Here is a 23,602-nt window from a genome sequence, read left to right as displayed (position 1 = left end):
AGACCTCTCTTTATGCATAAATTCACATAAAGAAAATTTATTTTGTATAGATTTATGTATGTATGATTTAACATTAATGGAATCATTCTGTATATATTGTTCTTTTGCAATTTCCTATTTTTTCAGTCATCAGTACCTTGTGAAATTTATTCTTCTAGTTATAAGTATATTTTAAAACCACAAAAGCCTTAATGTATTCTGGATTGGGTCTGTCTTAAGGATGTAAATTCTTTACAGTTATAAGCAAAGTCCTATTCAGTCTACAGCAATGAATCTGGAAATCATGATGACACCTTGGAGGGTATTATGTTAACACCACATGCACTTCTGAGAATATACACACTCCCCTAGTAGGATTTTCAATTAATGGCCTGCAGCATTGAAGTTATAATTTAATTATAGTTATTTTGGTTAAATCCTCTATACTGATTAATTTTGCTTTATTCCCTCTTATGTAACATTCCCTCTTGAATTTGCTTGGTTTCAGATCTATTATAGTTAAGAAAAAAAATGTAGAATTAATCTGGTCAACAAAAAATGTTTGCCTAAAGGATCTGTTTCAGTGAGTAGCAGCAGAAGTCAATTGCTGAATTGTAATCAGAGAAACCAGGCTTTCCATCTTGTATTAGCATGCACCAGAATGCTCTTAAGCCTGATTATAGAGTCCTTCATTTTAAGGTTTCCCTGAAGTGGATGCTAAGAGAGTGCCTCTTATAACATTATGAAGGGCAGTGTGCTTGGCACATTTTGAGAATACTAATTCCAGGAGTTTCAAAGTACAATTACATTTTTGAAATTATCAAGGAGCTTTGGGTAAAGGGTCTTACATGTTTTATGTGATGGTATTGACAGTGTGACTGTTATTTCTAAGAGAATAAAGCTTGATCAAGATTTAGTAGCTTTCTTGTGTCTAATTTGTCATGAACATTCTTTATAGATTTCAAAATTGAGGTGTATTGCTGGATTTTCCAGGGTACCATGGCTGAAACATTGGATGCATCAAAGCAGGATTTATTAATTTAAAAAATTCATAGCTCCTTTTGTTAACTAAAAATCTGTCTCTCTTACACACACACACACACACACACACACACACACACACACACACACACACACACACACAGAGTTCCACTCATCCATGGAGATTCCAGGCAGATGCTCACACTCATTAGGAATGAATACCATTTATGTAATTATCACCAATGAAGATTTTGGGATGATTTCTATACTTTGTATTAAGAAAATGACAAGTATTTCTACAATTTATAAATATTAATGTATTTTCAAACTACATACGTAGTCAGGAGATGCTGAGTTAGGTGTTGGGGAGAGACCCCAGTTAGGTGTTGGGGAGCCCGTTCTCTTCTCCCTGCCCACTACTATTCTCCTTTTCCTCCTGATGGAGAGCTGCTGGTGCGTGGAGATGTTTTACTCTTTGTAAAGGATATATTCTTTAATTCAAGTGCTTATATTCTGAATCTCTTTGAGGGTTTCTGAAACAGAATTTTTAATATATGCTGGGACATTGGGATTGGCTATAATGAGCAAAAACAGATTTGGTAAATGAAATTAACTTAATACAAGTTTCACCTCAGAGTGTAAAATTTTGTCACCAAGAAGGCAAGGGACTTCTTCAAATACTAAGACTTAAGTTTGCATTAGGACAAAGGATTATTTATTTCTCCAGTGAATATGGTGAAGATGGTTCTCATATCCTGTAAGTGCAGTACCTATTAGTAAAGTAAGGCTCTTTGTTTTTATGCTGGGTGTAGGGGTCAGGCTCCTTCTGAAGCAGAGCTGAATTACTTGAGGACTGCTAAATCTCTGGAGATGTATGGCGTTGACCTCCATCCCGTCTATGTGAGTAACATTTAATTAACACGAGATATTTTAAGCTGATGACATTTTTCTTAAAAAGTCACCGAAACTCCCAAAGGAAAGCTGTAGTCCTGTTGTTTAGCAAGCAGATGATACTTTCTCATCTGTTTTTCGAACACAAAGCATCTCTTGCATGGATTAAACCCTAATGAGTTTTGCTTAAAAGTCTGTGATTATATTTCCATGTGTAGAAAACAATTAACTGGGCTTGAAAACACAATCTGGATAACAGCTCCATAGGGCTTAGCTAAACGTCAAAACAATTTAAAATTGGTCTATAATTGATTGTATGAGACAGAAAACAGGAGGAATTTTCCAAATTCCAAAATACAATAGATTTTATGACTGAAAAGCATTCGTGAAATCACTTACCAGAAAAGTAGCCTTTAGGCACTAGTGTAGGTGCAGGTGTTGATGGTTCTAGGTTGGACGTACAGGTTCTCTCAATATTAGGGTTACTGCTTACTATAGTTAACACCACTGCATTAGAAATGGTTTTGCAAATTGTCTTTAGTGGCTGATGAACACTGGCTGAATATAGACAGAGTTTATACTAAATCTGTGTTGAGTGTTCTGGAGCCATGTCTTAACCTTGAAACCATTTCTCAAAGGTTACCAATTGACAGTTCTTTGCCTGTGAGGTTGAAATGCCATTGCCTTTCATTTTGTAAGAGTTGAGTTAGCAATAGTCCAAATTTGATGATTTGAGAAAATGATCCAGGTGCCTTATTCTTTACACAAAATGAATTGCTCAAGATTTTCTATAGACAAGGTCAATTAAATTATGGAATGTGATTTTTAAGGAACGCTGATTAAACTTACCATAATGCAAGTAACTCATTTATGGATTCATTTTGCAATATTCATTTGATTGTCAGAGTTTCCTAAACCAAGAAATCTTCTCGTTTTCTTCGTAAAAAGTAGAAGCACCTCTGGGTATACTGTTAGTATGGCAATAAAAGTTACATGTTTGGGTCAAGTAGTAGTTTCTTGATATTTTAGATTCCAATCTCATTACATCATTACATGCTCTATACTACTGTCATTTAAGAACACCTCTAAAACTTAGTGGAATAGTTACTGTTTTCCCTTCTAACCACATTAATCATGTTGAGCTTTTAGTTTTTTAAGAAATATATAGGAAGTGTGTAAAAGAGAGAATCTTCTGAAAAACGGCTCTGCTTTTGTGTAATGCTTATCCTAATTCATATACACTTTTTTTTTTGTGGATGGTAGGAGTTTATGGCAAATGAACTGGATTCAGTAGAATCTTCCATACATTCCTCTAAAATTGAATTTTCAGAACTGAAAGTGGGCAACAGCTGGGATTCTTCAAAAATATATGAGTTGTCTTATATTCTTGGGAGTATGACTTTACAGGCTGTTATTTGACCTTAGAGTAGAAATACAATTCATACAGATGTGTGCATGTCCTTCATTACCCACAGTGTTTGTGACTTTGTCATTTCAGAATCTCATTTTCTTAATTAGGATTTATCATCTCCTGGAAATTGAGGGTCTTCAGTCTTTACCAGAAGAGATGTATTTTTAACTCTTTTGAGTAGTAAAGTCACAAATGGAAGTAGGAGGGAGCATGATAGAAACATCAGAAAATCCAGGTGTGTGCCTGAAGGCAGCTGCCTGAACTCAACTTTCTGGAGAAGGGTGGTGGAAAGCCAGGTTTCATGATTATCTACATCTAAGAATAAGATCGAGATGAGCCAACCCTTGGGAAGGAACTCTTGATAGAAGCCAGTGGTTCTCAATCCTTGGCTGCACAGGAGAAATCACCTGGAGTATTTATGTATTTTTGATTCCTAGGCCCCTTCATTACAGATTCTGATTTAACTGGTTTTGGTAGCACCTGGGCATCAGCATGTTAAGCTGCACAGGTGATTTCAGTTAATGTGCAGCCAGGGTTGAACTGCACTGTAGGTGCAGTGTGGGGTGAGTCGATCAGTGGCCTGATTGGTAGTCCAGGTTCTTTTAATGAACTGAAGTTCTAAGTATGAATATACTAAGAAAAATTTTCATTAAAAAATTGAAAAAAAAATGAGCAGCAAGCTAGCTATTACCATAGCTTAGCTAGCTTTCTAAGTTGATGTCTTTGACAAACTAGACCCAATATTAATACAACATATTATGTTTGTATGGCCAATTACAGTTTGACAAGGAGCTGTGACATGAATAAATTCATGGGTAATAGGCATATGCTTGTTTTTGCAGGGAGAAAACAAATCTGAGTATTTCTTAGGATTAACTCCAGTTGGTGTTGTTGTCTACAAGAATAAAAAGCAAGTGGGGAAGTATTTCTGGTAAGTATAACTTGAGGGCAGAGTTAGTATTAAAATTATACGCTGTATATACTAGGCTTATGGGGCTTACTTGTCAGTGAAAACAGGTAAGTTTCCAGTGGTTGATAAATAAATGAGTAAAACTGGGTATACATTTTCTCCCAGTGCATCTTAGTATGTATTTTCTCTGTAAATTTTAGGTACTGTGATTCTGGACTCTCTTGTCCATGCAAATTATGTGTAGTAGGATTTCCTATCCATTCCAGTGTATGCTGGTGGGCTGTGGGCCCAGGACTACTTTGAGTTCTAACTAAATGTGGGAGGCATTTGGAGGGCCTGGGAGCCTGTAGCCCTACACCGTGTCTGGGAAGGCAGACTGCTGAGACTTTGGGGATTCCAAGCTTGTCTGTATCTACTGGAGAAGTACAGGAGAATGAAAATGGAATTTTATTTAGGAAAGTGTCCAGAGCAAATGACATACAGGGAACTCTCTACAATTACTGGAGCAGTATATACAGAAACTGAAACGAGCCAGTCTTTTCCCACTGGATACTTGTCTAATTTCTGAAAGATTAATTCTTAAAAACTACACCACCGCCGCCATCTGCTTTGTTTTTCAGGCCACGGATTACAAAGGTTCACTTCAAGGAGACACAGTTTGAGCTCAGAGTACTGGGAAAAGATGTAAGTTTTTGTTGACTGCTCAGCTTCCCTTAACTGAGGAGAGAAGTCTTGTCTGCTCGTTGAGAACTTAAAAATCATTGTGAAATAAAACTGCCATGTTTCTTCAGCTGCAGCCACATGGAACCAGGTTAATGGACTCATGTGCACAACTTCTTCTCAAGGAAGGGAAAGGGAAGTGAGTAGAAATGAACGAGTTGATTATCGAGGAGTGTCATTTTAGTTTTAGCAAAAAGAGAAGAAAACCCTTTCTAGGGCACAAGAGAGAAGAGGAGGTGATTATCATTATTAGAGTAGTTTGCTTTGAAGTACTGTCTATGAAGGTAGGATTCATCTCATCAGAAGCGTGCAACCTGCATATAGGATAAAGAGTGTCCTAATTTTGTCCCAGGGTAAATTAAACAACCTGTAGGGAGTAACACTTCTATTCTCTCTGGCATGGTGGATAAGCTAGATGGGAAATTCTGATGCTTTCAAAGGAGAATGTAAGGCAAGGGTGCAAAAATATCTTTGCCCTGCAAGCTGGCAGTGTCCTCCAGGATTGTTTGGGTCACAGGCACAGTATTTATCAGAGTCTGGAGGTAGCTTTTAAGCAGCGGGGCCAAAAAAGGCAAGAATGTGAAAGCTTCCTTTTAATCTACCTGTGAGAAGGGTGCTCCCTTGAAGTGCGATTACTCTAATTTGTATTTATGGGATAAGTTAGTGGAAATACGATGTACGAGAACCATCCTTCTGTCTCTTTGGTAGTAATTTTATGTAGACCCAAATCCTGAGTGGATGCACTGAATGGACTGTCTGAGGAGATTCTGTTGTAAAAATGAGGCAAAGAAAACCTGCGCTTCTGCATCTACACGTTGAGACACGGGAAAGGAGTGGCCGCTGCCTCAGGTGCAGCATGGTACCAGGCAAGGTCTCACACATAGCAGGTGCCTGCTCAGGATTTGTTGAACAATCTGAACGGATGGACTGAGATTACATACTGTCAAATCAGAAAGCCTGATTTTTCTAGAAAAATACAGCGATCCTTCCCTGAACTGTGTGACATGCTGCCATTTATTGATAAAATTAAAATTGGATTTTGAAATGAGTTTTAACTTGTAAGGAGGGAAATTCCAGATTAGATAAAAAAAAATGATAGTCCCAACACCTCATCATAGTTCTTAGCAGCCTAGTTTTCTTCAGTTCCTGATTAGACACATCAGTGGTAAAAGATGTGCTGTGAGATTGAATTAAAGTCATCCCAAAAGTAGAACAGCTAATTGGATAGTAGGGCTATGTGATTTTTTTCCCTTTCCTGCCACTGGTTTCACAAGAATTAATGCAAGGAATAAAGTCTATTCAATACGTTGAAAATAATGTTTCACGTTTTTAATAAGAATATTATAATAAAATAATAAGACTTTTCTGTGGAAGCATTCATTACTATTATTTAGAGTCATTTTTCCCCCTCATACCTGTTATTTTTGTGAGTGAGGTCCTTTGGTCAACTACTTTTATGTTATTATTAGAGTGCCTTAAAATGTCTTCTGCCTCAGGATAAACATTTGTCAGAGTGTCAGCTAACTTGAACTTCTAACTTCTTAGATTTTTTCATTATTAGGTGAAAACAAAACAACAAAATTGATAGTTTTCATGATATTTTTTTAATGGCAATGTCATGGTGTGACCTTGTTTCCTCCCAACCCCGCTTTGCCTCAGCCCATTCTGCAGCTTTGAAAAAGAGTGGGTATGGGGCACCTGGGTGGCTCAGTGGGTTGAGTGTCCAACTTTGGCTCAGGTCATGATCTTGCAGTTCGTGAGTTCGAGCCCCACATAGGGCTCGTTGCTGTCAGTGCGGAGCCCACTTCAGATCCTCTGTCTCTCTCTCTGTCTGAAAAAATAAATAAACATTAAAAAAAAAAGAAAGAAAAGAAGAGGAGTGGGTGTTTGGGTGTCGCCTGAGGCACTGCGTGCTCCTGGTTCATTATCCTAATGTCACCAATCTCTTACGGTGAAGCAGGTCACGTAACTCAGGCTTGAATCACAGGGATTTTTTTTTTTTTTAATAGGACATTAATTTAACCAAAGCACTCCTTTTCCTGAGCGTTCTTGCTTTGCAGTCTTTCTTCCCTCTCCACCTGGGTATCTGTGAGGAATGATTTACATAATGGTGGAATTAAGCTGATTATTATGGAGACCTAACTGTAATCATAGATTATATATAAAAACCCCATGAAACCCGTCACCTGGAACAGTAATCACAACCAGCTCGAAAAATGGTTGAAATGCTTATTCTGGTTTTCTGCTCCACTGGTCCAGTCAGAGAGACTTAACTCAGTATGTTCAGTGCTCTTAGGGCCAAATTCAGACATTCAGTTCCCAAAAGATCAACAATGTCCTACAGGTAAAAGATTTTTCCTGTTGTCACACTATGCCACTAACACTGTCCAACTCCACTTTTTAATGTTAACAGTGTCTACCAAAACACATTATCATATCTTTTTTTTTTTTCAACGTTTTTATTTATTTTTGGGACAGAGAGAGACAGAGCATGAACGGGGGAGGGGCAGAGAGAGAGGGAGACACAGAATCGGAAACAGGCTCCAGGCTCTGAGCCATCAGCCCAGAGCCTGACGCGGGGCTTGAACTCACGGACCGTGAGATCGTGACCTGGCTGAAGTTGGACGCTTAACCGACTGCGCCACCCAGGCGCCCCATATCTTAATAAATATAATGTGCTAACACATAGTATTTATTCATACATTTCTTTGCATCCACAAATAACAGTCTCATCTTTCTCAGATATAACCTTAGTGAGTTCACTGATTCAGATTTGAGAGAGGAACAAACACTGGTTTTGTAAAACTAAAACTAAAGTCTGGTTTTGTAAAAATTTAGTCCTCTGACAGATTCAGCAGGTAATTATAAATACTTCTGTGGATTAGTTAAGCTTCCAAATAGGTACTATGGCTTAAATAATACCTCTCAGAAAAATAAAAACTTTAAGTATAAAGGTCTTCCATGATGATTGTAGAAAATCTGGGAAATATACTGTAAAGAAGAAAATGAAAATTACCTCTTAAAATTCAGTGGTAATGATTATTATTTCAGTACAAGCCCTTTCAGATTTTGCTCTGTTAGCATGAATGTGTAATATACATATATATACACATATATATGTGTCATCCCCTATGTGGTTCTATACGTGGGTTTTATACTTAATTTCATATCGTAAGCATTTTTCCTTTTATTTCATTTTTTCATATGTGCCTACACAGTGTTTGATAATGTGTTTTACTGTTTTATGTGCTTGACCTTTTTTTTCTTAATGTCGTGGATCAATGTTTTCCTCCTATTGTATCTTATAAATGTGTTCTGCTGGTAGAGGTGAAAGCTGTGGAATTTTATTTTTATCTCAAATCTGGCTGTTTTGCTGAACTCTTGTGTGTTAGCCAAGAGTTCTTAATTTTATTCTCATAAATTTTTGTAGGTATATAATTTTGTTGCTTGCAAATAAAAATAATTTATTTGCTCCTTTCTGTTATTTATGTTTCATATTTTATAGTGTTGGTCGTAACTTACAGAAGAGTGTTAAGTGATCTAGTAATATAAAGCACCTTTGATTGGTTTCTGATTTCAGTGAAAATACCACTGTTCCACCACTTATGTGTTAGCTCTTGGTTTTAAGAACATGTGTTTATTATGAGAAGTTTAAATTTTTTTAAGTCTATTATCAAATGGTTGCTGTTTACTGAATTCCTTGAGAGCAAAGATTGTTGCTTGTTCACCCATTGACCACCTAGTGTTTATTTTCAAAATCTAGACAAGGAGCGCCTGGCTGGCTCATTTGGTAGATCATGTGACTCTTGATCTCGAGGTTGTGAGTTTGAGCCCCACATTGGGTATAGAGATTACTTAAAATCTGAATAAAATATTATATTATATTATATTATATTATAATCTAAATTTTATATTATATTATATTATATTATATTATATTATATTATATTATATTATATTATATATATATATAATATATATATTATATTATATTATATTATAATTTTATATTATATTATAATCTAAATGAGAGAGGGTAGTGGCTCAGACCAGGGTAGCAACATTCAAGGTGCTGAGAAGCTGTTGGATTCTGGATTTAGCTACATGGTTGTGTAAATGTGAGGAGGTATAAGAGAGAGGAGTCCTGGTGACTTACAGGTGTTTGGCCTGAAAGGCAGGAAGAATGGAGCTGCCATCCACTGAAGTAAGGAGGGCTTTGCATAGAGCAGGTTTGGGGAGGAAGGTTAAGACTTCCTTTTTTAATATATTGTATCTGAGATATCTGTTAGACATCTAAGTGGAGACGTTTAATAAGTGGGTTCTTTAAGTCTGGAGTTTGGGACCAAAGTTTGGGGAGAATATTAAAATTTAAGAATCATTGACATATCCTTGTATGCAGAGCCAGGAGACTATACGAGGTCACTAGGAGAATGAGCATAGAGAAGAAGAGGAGGAACCAGAAAAGGAAGCTGAGAAGGAATAACGAAGGAGATAGGAAGAACACTAATTGTATTTAGTTTTGCCAGCTAAAAATCATGTATTACATGTCAGATGATGCTGATATGTCAAATAAGATGAGGACTAAGAATTGACTGCTGAATTTAGGATTGTAGGAGGTCATTGATAAGACAATTTTCAGTGGATTGAAGAGTGAGCTTTAACTCAGCAGTTCCACTGTTAGGTCTGTGCACGCTAGAGAATCACAAGGGACGTGTATCTTTACTGTAGCACTTATATGAAAGAAAAACCCTAAGAGGAGTCCATTATTAGGGGAATGACCACCACTGATGCATGCTAATTAAGGAAAAACAAAAGAGGTAATAGGAGTAGAATTGGAGAGGGTGAGTATAGACAATTCTTTTGAGGAGTTTTGGCACAAAGAGGAACAAATAGGAAGATGGCTGTCAGGGGAAGCTGGTCAAGAGGGTTGGTTTTGTTTTTTAAGTTGGGAGAAATAATAGCACATTTACACTCTGATGAGGATGAACCAATATGCAATGAACACTTGACAATGTTGCAGGGAGAGAGAGAAATGCTGGAATGATACTCCTTAAGTAGACAATAGTGGATGACAGCTAGTGTATAAATAGAGGGCTTGGTTTTAGATGGCAGCCAGGACAGTTCATCTATGGTTAGCAGGCAGGAAGATAGAGCATGGGAATGTAGATTAGGGTAGCTGGTTAGTTCTCTTAGGATCGTTCTGCTTTTTATTTTGAGGGAACTAGGTATCGAGGTCATCAGCTAAGACTGAAGTTGGGGAGGAAGTGGTGGGGGTCTGAAGGAAGCAGAGGTATGAAATAGTGATTTTGAAGAGAAAATAGACAAGAGACATGTAGTTTGATGATAACCTATGATAGCATGGTGGTACAGAGGGTCTTGAATTTAAAATGAGCCTACCACACTTGTTAGGATGAGCACTGGGCGTTGTATAGAAACCAATTTGACAATAAATTACATTATTAAAAATAAATAGATAGATATTCAAAAATCAGGAAAAAAAATAATAAAATGAGCCCACTCACGGTGTGCTTTTGTCCAATCACATTAGACAGTGCTGGTGCAGACAAGAAGTGAGACTTGGCTTTCTCAAGAGAATAATACAAAGAGAAGGGCCAGGAATCCTGTGAGGCAGGGGAGAAAATACAGTGAATTATCATGGAATTGAAACTGAGAAAGGAAGAGAGCAAAGACCATGAAAGAGTGGTGGGTCTGTGGATGGAGGTCCTGGTGGAGTTGTTCGGGGGTGTAGAACCGGAAAGAGTAAGCTGGAGAGAGGGTGATGGTCAGAAAGTTGGGTGTGAGGCATTGAGATCACAGAGGAGCCTCAGTTATTGTAAATGCGAAGTTGTCGGGCATTGATTCTCACCTCTTGGCAACATCTAGAGACAGTTTTGATTGTCACAGTGCTGGACAGGGCAGAGATGTGCCTGGCATCTAGAGGGGAGAGGTTGAATGTACTCCCATACATGTCAATAATTCTGAAGCTGAGAAACCCTGGTGTGGAGTTACATGCATGAGAGCGAGTGGTTGGGACAGGGAGGAAGACAGTATCATTGAGAAGTTCAGGGAACTGAGATGTCTGGGTGTTGGAGGGATTGTTTCTCTTTACATATGGAAATTTCCAATAGTTAACACAAGAGGAGTATTGGAGAATGTGACTATGACTGCAGTAGCATCGAAGTGTGGGTGAGGCAGGAGATTCAAAGCTGGGAGTTGTAGGAGAAAGAGAAAGAAAATGGTCTCAAAGTGGCCTTGTGGAGCAAGGAGGAGTCTTCACTTTTAGGCTTGGTGATATGAGAACATGGCGGGTGGGGGGGCAAAAGGCAGAGCTACCTATCATTCAGGTGGACTGCTAAGACCATGTCCTCAGGGGAGAGCTGGGTTTTTCCTGGCACAGAAGGGTTGAGGCAGTGTAAGAGAGCAGACTGAGGGGCAAAGGCATTTTACTGATGTTAGGCCATGAATTTCAGAGGGCACGAAGGAAGGGTTTCAGGAGTTGAGTGATGGTGGGGGAAGGGGACTGACTAGGGGATGTGCTGAGCTTCATTTGGGGGTGACTGAGATAAAGAGACCATAATAAAATGGGGTTCAGTGGATTCAAGGCAGATGAAGGTGGAGAAGCTGTGGATATTGGAAGGGAGTGAGAGCTGGTTGTCCATGTCTGCTCATCTACCCTAGCAGTGGAGCTAGAAGACCTAGGGGAAGTGAGACAGTCCCAGTGCACAGTTGAGTCTCACCTCGTGTGGAAGATGGCTTCTCTTACCTGTCTGGTGGCTGGGGGACTTGAGCACAGGTGGGAAAACTAAGTTATGCCTCAAGCCCTGGGCTTTACTCACTGTGAGGAAAGTGGCTGCAGCGTGGGGCATGGAGAGGTAAGAACAGAGGCAGGCACTCGAAGAGACTGCCCAATGATCAGGAGAGGTGATGGGACAGCCATCACCACAAGGATGGAGGGAAGAGGGTGGATTTGAGAGGCACTGAGGAGGTAAGACTGCTTCTTATGGGTAGCAGATGGAATACTTTTGTGAAAAATGGAGAGGAGTTTGGATCATTCCCAAATACCTTGGTTTTATCAACAGAGCGTGCAGCCCCCAACAGTAGGCCCAGAGGTTGGCATGTACATTTGTTGAATAAATGAAACGAGGCTGTGATTACTTTTACGTATAATACATCATTAAGCTAACCTCAGCTAAACTTACCCAGCGTGACAGGATGTCGACCCAAAAGGTTCCTGGCAAGTCTGGCCACCAGTAATTAGACCCACTTGGCCGAACTCTTTGAGAAAAGTACACGGGAAGTGCTGGTGGCCAGGAGCAGTCACTTTGTCAGCAAGCCCAAGAGGCCTCACTTACATAAGCTAGGGATTCTTTCACATTTTAAGTAGAACTATAGATCTAAAAATGTTTTTTATATGAAAGTAATTTCAAATTTACAAAAAGTGGCAAAAATGAAAATATTGCAAAGAACACGGTCACCTTTTATTACTTACAATCACAGTTAACATTTTACTCCATTTCCTTTTTCATTTCTCTCTCTCTCTCTACACACACACACACATACACACACACACACAATTCTTTGCTGAATGATTTGAGGGCTTCGTGTGTTACATGTCTCTAAATACTTCAGTGTGTATTTCCTAAGAACTGGGATGCTCTCTGATGGAACCACAGTTATCAACTTAACACGTTTATGTCATCTACTCTCTACATTCCAGTTTTATTGGTGGTTAGGCTAATAAGGTCCCTTAAAGCATTTTCCCTATCCAGTACAGAATCCAATTAATTAGTCTTCTTTAATCTGGAACACTTTTGAGCATTTTTGGTTTTTTTTTTTTGACATTTACATTTTGGAAGAATACAATTCCACCTGCTTTTTAAACAATAGAAAGCTTCTCATTTCATATTTGTTTGTTGTTTTCTTGTGATTGGACTGTAGATCTTTGTTCTCTGCTGGAAAGCCATATAGGTGGTTGTGTCCTCGTTAGGGCACATGATAGGGCACATCTGGAGGCACACGATGGCCATCTGTCACTTGGTGGTTATACTAAGTTTGATCACCTAGTCAGGATGTTGATTTGATTTCCCACTGTATAGTTATTGTTTTTATTCTTCCTCCTTTGCAACTAATAACTAATCTGTGGGGGTATTTAATTCAGTGCAAATACTCTGCTCCTCTTCAAGCTTTCCCTGTAGATTTAGTGTTCATTGAGGATTCTTGCCTGATCTGATCTTTTACTGTGATGCTTGTAAAATGCTGATTTTCTACCTCTTCCACACTCTCCACAGTCATCCCTTGGCATTGCACTGTAAGCAAGAGCCACACCTTTTTCCCCTTTTACTTATCTATCTTATCAGCATGGGCTTATTAATTCCCTTTTTTTCCCCAGTGGTTTATGATATATTACGGTACCTAATTTTTTGGTGCTCAAGTTGTCTTAGATTTAGTCAGTGAGGGCTCCTTTAATCTGGCTCTTGTGCCCTTTTGACCTGACCCTATCATTTTTTGGCCATTTTCTTCCTTTTTGGTACAATGTGGTGTTTCAGGTGCATTCTGTACCTACATCTGCCCTGTTAACAGCCATTTTTTCGAGGAACTTTGGTTCTGTTTAGACAGGAAGGGTTGTTAGGTGTGGTCATTGTCATTGGGGTGACTTTGCATTTTGGCCTTTTCAGTGGATAAGCTAAGGAATACACACATATATACATACATACAAATATAAATACATGTATACATATGTGTGCATATAAACGTGCTCATATGCACAGTAGAAATCATGTGTTGATATCATATCTCCAATTTCCATCCTTTCCCACAGGGTTCTTTCTGGCCTTTCCTCATTTCATATTTGTATGTGCTGAGAACCTTGGCTCCCAACAACAGAAATACATTTACTTGTTGGCTCAGTTCTAAAATATATCTCAAGTAGTTGCAGAATTGCTTTGTCCAAATCACTAAGATTAACAGTTTGCAGTGCTTTCACTCACATACCATCCTGCCAAGACTGAGGGCATTTAGTCAGTGACTGTGTTCTGAATTTACTAGGGTTGGCCCTTCCTTCTGGCTTTCCCTAGTACTGAGGCTTTGGTCTTCATTTGAGATCTAGTTAGGTTTACTTGTCTCCATTTGCTTTCAGTTTTAGTCCCCTTTGTATTCTTACTTATTTTATTTTATTTTTGAAGACGTAGAAGATTCACATGCTTCCACAGGTCAAAACTGTACAGAAAAAGGCACAGAGAAGTACCACTAATACCATATTCTTTCGGTCCTATTTCCTCACCCTCCCTTATAGGTAACCAACTTTATTGTTTTATGGTTTATCCTTCCTGTGTTACTGTTTGTAAAGATAAGCACATTTAGAACATTTTCCTTCTTTGGGAGCCTGGGTGGCTCAATTGGTTGAGTGTCCAAACTCTTGAGCTTGGCTCAGGTCATGATCTCACAGTTTGTGAGTTTGAGCCCCATGTTGGGCTCTGCGCTTAAGACACAGAGCCTGCTTGAGATTGTCTCTCTCCCTCTCTTTGCCCTTCCCCAGTTTGTGTGTTTTTTTTTTTCTCTATCTCTCTCTCTGTCTCTCTCTCTCTCAAAATAAATAAACTTAAAAAATTTTTTTTACTTCTTCCTTATTTCACCTAGTAATACCTCCTAGAATTCTCTTTATACCAGTCCATTGAGAGCTTTCTTGTTCTTTTGTGCAGCTATATAGGACTCCATTGAGTGTGTACCATGGTTTACTCAACCGATCTCTTATGCTGTGACAATTTAGGTAGTTTTCAGTAGTTTGCAATTATAAATTTCCCTTCAATTAATAACTTTGTGCATATGTATTTTTATATTGGGGTAAATTCCCAGGATTGGGGTTGCATGGTCAAATTGCAAGTGCGTGTGTAGTTTTGTTAGATATTTCCACATCCCCTCCTCCATCTAGAGTTTTTGTGCCATTTTGCATTTCCATCTACAGGGTATGAGCACACCTGTAACTACAGATGGAACGTTCTCCCCCATGTGTTCCTAAGTGTGACTCTGTTAGTAGTATTTGGATCTTGATGCCAACAGCTTGGTTTGGCATTTCTCAGATTCAGAGATGGACTGCTAGACCTGCGGTCAGAAAGCATGGTTTGGGTCCAGGCCTCCCACATATCCAACTTTGGACAATTCACTGAGTAACATGTAACCTACATTTCCTTAGCTATAAAGTGAGAATGACAAAATCTGCCTTCCAGGGTTGTGGTGAGGTTGAAGGCACCTAGTCTGAAGTTGGACTTATAATAGGCTCCAGGTTTATGTCTCTGAATCGGAGTTGTCTTGGCATCATGTCATCTAGGGCTACTGGAGCTTTGCAAAGGAAGGGCTCGGGGAGCACCTTGTCCTTAACCAGTCTCAGCTCATGAGTTGCTCGTGCCAAGGCGGGAAGGGGAGCACAGGTCTTCCAGGGCCGTGCATTTTCCTTTGCTTCACTTGCTAGTATGTGTGTTGACTTTCTCTATAATTAAAACACATGGACCACTTATTTGGAAAAAATTGTAAAATTCTGCTCTAAAACGTTTTTAAATTGAGTATCAGTAGAACTTACTAGATATGCCTTCATTATAACAAGCTTTAATAACACTTATTACTTAAAAATCTTTAACATTTGTAAACTGGGGATAAAGGTTATCGTTAAAAAAATAACTCTGCAAGTATAAGAGGGAAATGTGAACATTTTACTGAATGCTATGGTTTCTCTAAAGAGCAAGTGAGGAAAAGATAGAGTAAAACAACAGCAAAAGCCAAGCATCTGGATTCCTGGGTTTGCATCCGTATATTTTCTCAAGTAGGAAGCAGAATAAGCTCAACATAATCATCTTCAATGTTTACTGAAACATGATTTAAATATTCTCTAATGTTTTGGCCCATGTTTTCTCTTTCTGAATTTTGGGGAGGAAAAGGAAAAAGAGGAGAAGCAACACAATCTGACACGTCCTTTCCAACGCTGTAATTTATGTTTCTGTGAGCTAGAAAGAGTTATGTACAGTTATTCATCAAACAATTAATTTATTCATCCGTAAAAAGAGGTACAAAGGTTTTTCACATTTATTCTGTGTTTTGGAATATTACCCACACAGCTGACAAAAGAATACTGGAATATTTTTGTTTTGTTCTTTTATTGTAAAATATATATGCAGGAATGGAAATTAATTTGATTCTCCAAGTGCCCTCCTGAAATGCACTGTGATTTTTAATTCAAACAATATTACGTGCATTTCAAAAGGAATTTTTAAAAAGTAACTGGGGTGTGTGTGTTAGGGGTGTGTGTGTATGTGCCATGTAATATTTTCTAATCTAGAGCCCTGAAAAGACCCTTTCTTGAAAGAAAGTGCTTTGCTCATTTATATAAAACAGGGAAACAGCAAGTACCTGTGCCCAACTTCCTTTTCCAAATAAGAAGATTGTTAGTTTGTTTTGTTGCAGGGCTCACTGTGAATTCTTAACTGAACTCGGGATGCCTGGGAGAGAGAGCAGTGGCAAACACGGGGACAGGCACTGAAACATTGTGCCCTCTCTCTCACTTGTACAGACATCGTTCAGCTTTTAAAACTGTAGTCAATCAGTCTCACCACTTAGAATGATAACAGTTTTCAAAACAGTTAAAATTTTGGGTTATCTCTTTGGTATCTGTTTTCATTTCCACCCCTTGCCTGCCTTTGCTTTATCAGTAATCAGGTTATTTCAGTCATTGGCTATCCACCCTCTGTTGATTTTGTTTTCCCCCCTGGTGCCTAAAGTCAGTTACAGCTCTTGTTGAGATTGCAGTTAAAAAAACCACAATACTTTAGACTTGTAATCTTGACACTTCCTTCAATCTTCTCCTCTGCTTCTGTGGATTGCTGATGATTGGAAAACTCTCTGCTGTAGGCCTTTCCTTTTTTTTTTTTTTTTTTTAATTTTTTTTTTTCAACGTTTATTTATTTTTGGGACAGAGAGAGACAGAGCATGAACGGGGGAGGGGCAGAGAGAGAGGGAGACACAGAATCGGAAACAGGCTCCAGGCTCCGAGCCATCAGCCCAGAGCCCGACGCGGGGCTCGAACTCACGGACCGCGAGATCGTGACCTGGCTGAAGTCGGACGCTTAACCGACTGCGCCACCCAGGCGCCCCAACTGCTGTAGGCCTTTCCAGTATTTATGTAATGATCACATGTCACTATTATGAAAGTACTAATCTTTTAAAAATATGTGCCTATACAGTGTACTTTAGATTACTTCTGTGACGCTGGAGGTGGGACAGATGTATAATAGGATTGAGAAGATATTCGCCCCCACAATTGTAGGGAAGCTGGGGAAGGCAGACTGTCCAGTTGTGGCTGCTTCCCAAGACAGCAACAGAGCAACCCCTAGAGCATGGGCTGGGTGTGGCGATAAGGGTCAGGCTTGGGAGAGGCAATGAGAGTCAGCAGGGCCCGGGGCGAAGAAGTTGTGTAGCGCACAGTTGATGCGAGCCCCTCCAGGACCCTGCTAGCAATCTCAGTACACTTCAGAGAAGCCAGACTGAAGTAGATTTATTTCTTGAAGCTTGCAAAGAGAAACACCCAGCAAAGGTGGGAAAAGAAACAGAGAGCTCTGAGGGAGTTAGGTTGGGAATTCATCAGTATGATACACGTCCTGAAGTCTTACAAATGATAGAACTGGGAGTTTGAGCCAAGTTTACCTAGGGCTCCAAGGTGCAGTGAAGCCCCCGCATGGTGTTTGAGATACAGGCTATTTAAATTTGCTCAGTTTTTAAAATAAAAATATGATAAAAGCCTGTGTTAAAAAGAGACTCGGCATGTAGCTTTGCTTCTGGCAGGAAGTGACAAAAGCTATGAAGGTGTTTGAGTGCTTTTGCTGAAAGCAAGCAGTTGATGCTTGGAGAAAGTATTTTAGCAGAGGGTTGGAATGGACTTCTGAAGTTAAGCATCTACTCACCTTTGAATGAATGGAAAGGTGCTAATTGTCCCAGTCTGTTTGGAAAAGGCTTAGTAGGAGAGAGAGACTTTGTGATGCCACATCAGTGCCATTCATACCAGCGGTTAAGTGGCAAAAACGCATGGAATTTATTCAGAATTCCTGGTTTCTTTTTCAGTTATGTTAACACTCCTTTTAGTATTTGGATTATTCTGCTGACAGTGGGATAAAAACCAGGCAGCTGGTGTTACAGCCCCGTACAAATGGAAAATGAGTTCATACTTGTCATTTGCACAGGACAGAAGTAATTAGGAGGCCTGTGGGAACCTCTTTTGTTCCTTTAATGTATTTGTACCCAAGGAAACTTGAGAAAACCCAATTCTGGTCGGATCTTAAATACGTTTTCTCCTTTCATTAAGTGATGGTAGTTAAAAAAAAATTATTACATATCCCGTGACTGGATCTCTATTTGAAAAGAAAAAGAATATAGATGTTAACGTGAGGAATAGAATGAAAACCAATCTAAGAAAAGTTTGAGGGGACTTAATTTGTTTATATATTTTTTTCAAATGTTTTTATTTATTTTTGAGAGAGAGAGAGCACAAATGGGGGAAGGGCAGAAAGAGAGGGAGACACAGAATCTGAAGCAGGCTCTGAGCTTTCAGCACAGAGCCCAATGTGGGGCTCGAACCCACAAACCGGGAGATCATGACCTGAGCCCAAGTCAGACGCTTAACCAACTGAGCCACGCAGGTGCCCCGGGATTTACTATATTTTTAAGATAGAATGCTTTTTTGTTTCTCCTCTGTTTCTGTAAATTTGGATTATATGTAATTAAATAACTTATTGAAAATTTGTCTTTTGGTTTGTAAATACCACCTGATTTGTGGATGCTCTTGCTAAAATGTTCAAGTATCAGTGTCACAAAATGGTCCTCACCAGCCACCATTTCTTGTCAGTGATAATGTCTAGTATGTCCTGGCACATGTAGAGCTTTCGTTGTTGGAAGGCACAGGAAGGTGGAGTATAGATTCTGAGGAAGGTGGTGGTGGGGAGAGGACCACATGTCCTGTACTCACTTTATCCTAATCATTTATCCTGATACAATGCAATCACAAGCAAAATTATTTTAAAATAAATGACCTGTGCATTATATTTTTGGATAATGCAGTGACCTTAAAAACACGTACAGTTATATAAGAAACTTTTTTTTTTAAGTTTATTTATTTATTTGGGGTGGGGGGAGGTATGAGCTGGGGAGGGGCAGAGACTGAGGGAGAGAGAATCCCAAGCAGGCTCTGAGCTGTCAGCACAGAGCACAGCATGGGTCTCAATCTCACCACCGTGAGATCATGACCTGAGCTGAAATCAAGATTTGGATGCTTAACTGACTGAGCCTCCCAGGCACCACACTATAAGAAACTCTTGATAGTGGTGGCCTCTGGGGAAGGGGATTGGGAACACGATGGGAGTGAGATTTTAGTTATCAGTGTGTGTCCATTCTGGTAACTTTTGGCGTTTGTACCATGTGTGTATATTATGTATGAAGAAAAGAAAAGAAAAAGGAAAAACCCTTCCCTTCTAAGCATTCCCATGTCCTGACAGGATGCTTGGTTTTCCACCCTGCCTGCAAGGATCTTCTGTGATTTCCTGGGCACCCTCTTCCCCCATTTCTTTTGCTTTTGAGGAATGCCCTTTCTGAATCCATTGACTTTGCTCCCTTATCTCTACTTGTATAATCCCTGCCCCTTTCATGAAAGTCACCGAAGATGTCTTACCATGAAATGCAGTCCCCTCCTTTCAAACCTTGTTTGACCTTTTCTGGTCACTTGAGTCTTGTGCTCTCCTTCTAGCCTCTCTGCCACTCTTGCCTCCTGTTCCGTTTTGACACCCCCCTCCCTCCCCGCACTCCTTCTTCACAGCATCCTGGTTGTGATTTTATCTTCACCCACTTTGTTCTTTCTCCTGGAACAATTTCTTTTATGCTCTTGGGTGAAATCATTTGTGTCAGCAGGTGTGGCCTGTCTCTTCAGCTCTGTGTCTGCATGTCTCCTGGCCCACTAGGTATGTTTAGTTCCCCATTCCATAGGCACCTCAAAATCAAAATAGCCTGAACTTACTATCTCTTCCCTCACCATCCAAATGCCCAATTTTTTCTACTTGCTGTATTTCATTAGTTAGCATTCCCCAAGCCAGAAACCTGGGAATTGTCTTAAGTTCCTTCCTCCACTTCACAAGGTTTTGGAATTATAGGCGGCCTTGCTGTAACATGCATATATTGGCTCTGTTTTCATCACACCCTTTCATCTTACAAATAAACTTCTAAACTGGGCAGCTTCCTTCCAGATGGACTTGGAATAAATTTCATGCATATAAATGTTCTTTCCTTATTAAAAGGTGGGAAGGATCCTTTTCCATTACTCATCTGCATTGACAATTTTGTGCTTATAAATCCATAGAAACCTCATTCCAGGGGCATTTCTGCATTTGAGGCTTAAGTTTGCTAATTTAGTTGTAATTTTTTTAAACGTTTATTTATTTTTGAGAGGGAGAGAGAGAGAGAGAGACAGAGCACGAGTTGGGGGAGGGGCAGAGAAAGAGGGAGACACAGAATCTGAAGCAGGCTCCAGGCTCTGAGCTGTCAGCACAGAGCCCATTGTGGGGCCCGAACCTGAGCTGAATCATGACCTGAGCTGAAGTGGGATGCTCAACCAACTGAGCCACCCAGGCGCCCTATGCTAATTTAGTTTTAGATAAAACAAACAAACAAACAAAACAATTATAGAGCTTCACAGAATTTGTGGTTCATTGTTTTAGCACTTAGACTATATCTTGTGTGGTTGCCTATTCAGTCACTTAAAAAAATAAATAATATCTTCTGCACAATTAGAATGATCTCTAATATTGCCTTTATTTCTCTACCTAAGTTAAATATAGGTAGGTAGCTACTGGATAGTTGAAATTTAACGTATATCTATTATGTACTTTACATAGGTCATATCATTTAGTTTAATTCACCCAATAACTGAATGCAGAATGTGGAAGCTCAGAGACATTATTCAGTTTGCTTAGATGACACAGCTGTGGGGGTCGCTCCTTGCATTGGCCCCTCCTGAGATGCTTTAGTCATCATTTTAAATGTAGCATGTACATCCCTGAAAATAATAGAGTTAATAACTGGGTTTATGGGCATCTCCTCTTTTTTTTTTTTTAATTTTTTTTTTTTTCAACGTTTATTTATTTTTTTGGGACAGAGAGAGACAGAGCATGAACGGGGGAGGGGCAGAGAGAGGGAGACACAGAATCGGAAACAGGCTCCAGGCTCTGAGCCATCAGCCCAGAGCCTGACGCGGGGCTCGAACTCACGGACCGTGAGATCGTGACCTGGCTGAAGTCGGACGCTTAACCGACTGCGCCACCCAGGCGTGGGCATCTCCTCTTTATTGGGAGTTGATTTCCACACAGTGTGGTCCGGTTTGGGTGCCCGTTTATGATGGAAAAGTTTGCAGTACTTCCTTGCCATGGCCCTGCTTATCCATGGTCTTGGGGTGACGAAGAAGTAAGTGATAAAGGTGAGGGCACTGTGATTTATGTGGAACTTAATTTCATAATTTTAATTATTGAAGGTGGTTTGAAGGCATCCCTCCAAAAATAGTTACCAAGAGATAATTATTTTTTGTTTTATGTGTTAATAATTTGGGCCTACCCAAACTTTTGATACCTGGAAGGTGGCTGTCATCTGAAGATTAGTATGGTCAGTAATTCATATTCTGTTTCTCTTTTTGTTTCTCTCAGTGCAATGAAACCTCATTCTTTTTTGAAGCTCGAAGTAAAACGGCTTGCAAGCATCTTTGGAAGTGTAGTGTAGAACATCATACATTTTTCAGGTATGTTAATGTGAAAGTTTTGTGCATTGTTCTAATAAGTGAAAATTGCATTTGTTTTTATAACAAGTGTTCTTTTCTGTCTATAAGTAGAAATTTAGAAGTGTTTCTCTTCTATTAATTTTTTTCAGCCACCTAATTTTCTGGATCACATTAATACACACACACACACACACACACACACACACACACACACACACACAGATATCTTCTTTGGTCCTACTAGAAGAAAGGGTCAAGGACGTTTACATATATATAAAATTCAGCTTTGGTATTGATGGAAATTAAATGTTCTATGGACATACTAAATTTGAAATGCCTGTTAGTCACCTAAGTAGAGGTGTGGAGCAGGCAGTTGGGTGTCCAGGGCTTATTGGCAAGACCAAAGCTGGCCATGTAAATTCACTAGGTATTTAAGGCAAAGGGGACTGGATGAGGTCATCAGTGGAAAAAATGAAGAAAGAGAACAGAAAGCCAAGGACTGAGCTGTAGGACCCTCCCAGCATGTAAAGTGCAGTAGAGCTAATGAAGGAGTATAAGACGGCCTAGCCAGTAGAGTGCATGGGAAAATGGAAAATAGAGAGGAAAATGCCATGCTGAATAAGAAGCCAGCAACTGCATTGCATGCTCCCAGGACGTCAAGTAAGAGGAGGGTAGAGAGTTGACCATTGGATTATAGTGACACTTTCTTTCACATCCTTCTAGTGTAAAGATAAAACCAAATCCTATCAGGTAATATATTAAGCTTTATGTTTTGCTTTTTAAATTTAAAGTTAGATTAATTCTTCCCCTTATTCCTATTTGATGGAAGGAGCATGGAGCGCTTCTCCCCAATAGCATGATGTTGGAGAAGCATTCTTATAAAATGACCTATGTCCTTTATAGAGTTTATATTAGTTGAGGGATGTGGCCCAGCAAGCCTGAGACATTGCCTCTAGTCCCATGGGGCCTGGGCCAGGGAGCTCCACATGGAAGGTGTCTGTTGAAGGTACCCTGGAATGGGAAGTCCTGGAATATAAAGAGGAGTAAAACACTACATCAGATCTGTCGTGAAAGCCATGGCATGGATATTTCAACATAGTGACACTATTCTTAATTTAAGTAGAGAAAGTAAGTTGATTCACAGCTGAAGCTTCCAAAGGGCAATGATCTATATAATAGCTGGCCGAAACTATGAACACTCTGATATTATACATACATAAAATCCTAGAGCATGGTTGTATTTCAAATATTAGCTTAAAATAACTGGTAATTATTTCCTGCCAATAGGTACAATAACTCAAATATTTCGACTAGCTGTGAAACAATGTTTCACTCTATTTTCTACATAGCTTTTGCTCAAGGGTTGTGTAAGTACCTGTATTTATGAATCCTTATCTAATTTTCTTTTAAATACTTATTAGAATGCCAGAAAATGAATCAAATTCATTGTCAAGAAAACTCAGCAAGTTTGGATCCATGAGTTATAAGCACCGGTATAGGTAAATGGCCTTTTTTCTTTGGGGAAGGGTATATACATGTGAATAAATAAATATTTAATTCAGTTGTCCACATACACACACACACTAAAGTTTATGATTTAAATTTTTTTTTATTTTTCTGCCAGTGAATTTCAAAAGCGTAACAGTTTATTAAGACTTTCTTGACAAAAACAGCCTATTTAATATGTGTATTAGCTATGTTAAGTTTAGGACTTTTAGAATGTAGTACAGCTTATGATCTTCAGAAATTCATTTTGATACAATTATCACTTTATTTCTAATGATGTGATTATGAGACAAAGTAGATATCCTGAATTGTAGCTGAGTGGTGTTCTTAGAACCATTCAGTCAATCACCTGTTGTAACACAATGTGTACTTTATACTGTGGATCAAAGCGTGTTTCCTACAGCATAAAGCTTAA

The 23,602-nt window shown here is 39.2% G+C and overlaps 1 protein-coding gene across 3 annotated transcripts in view; it reads left to right on the top strand.

The window, feature by feature from the left end:
- Positions 1-23,602, top strand: part of EPB41L4A (erythrocyte membrane protein band 4.1 like 4A) — a 255,409-nt gene that overhangs the window by 155,776 nt on the left and 76,031 nt on the right. For all 3 annotated transcript variants that reach the window (XM_030326299.1, XM_030326289.1, XM_030326309.1), the window contains exons 7-11: positions 1,773-1,860; positions 4,105-4,193; positions 4,793-4,856; positions 21,611-21,702; positions 23,103-23,180. In XM_030326299.1, coding sequence (XP_030182159.1) covers positions 1,773-1,860; positions 4,105-4,193; positions 4,793-4,856; positions 21,611-21,702; positions 23,103-23,180 — 411 coding nt within the window. The remainder of the gene's footprint in view (positions 1-1,772; positions 1,861-4,104; positions 4,194-4,792; positions 4,857-21,610; positions 21,703-23,102; positions 23,181-23,602) is intronic.

This window comes from Lynx canadensis, chromosome A1 (assembly GCF_007474595.2).
Source record: "Lynx canadensis isolate LIC74 chromosome A1, mLynCan4.pri.v2, whole genome shotgun sequence".
In the NCBI taxonomy this organism is placed as follows: Eukaryota; Metazoa; Chordata; class Mammalia; order Carnivora; family Felidae; genus Lynx; species Lynx canadensis.
Note: the sequence above shows the minus strand (reverse complement) of the source record. Positions and strands in the feature narration are given on the sequence as shown.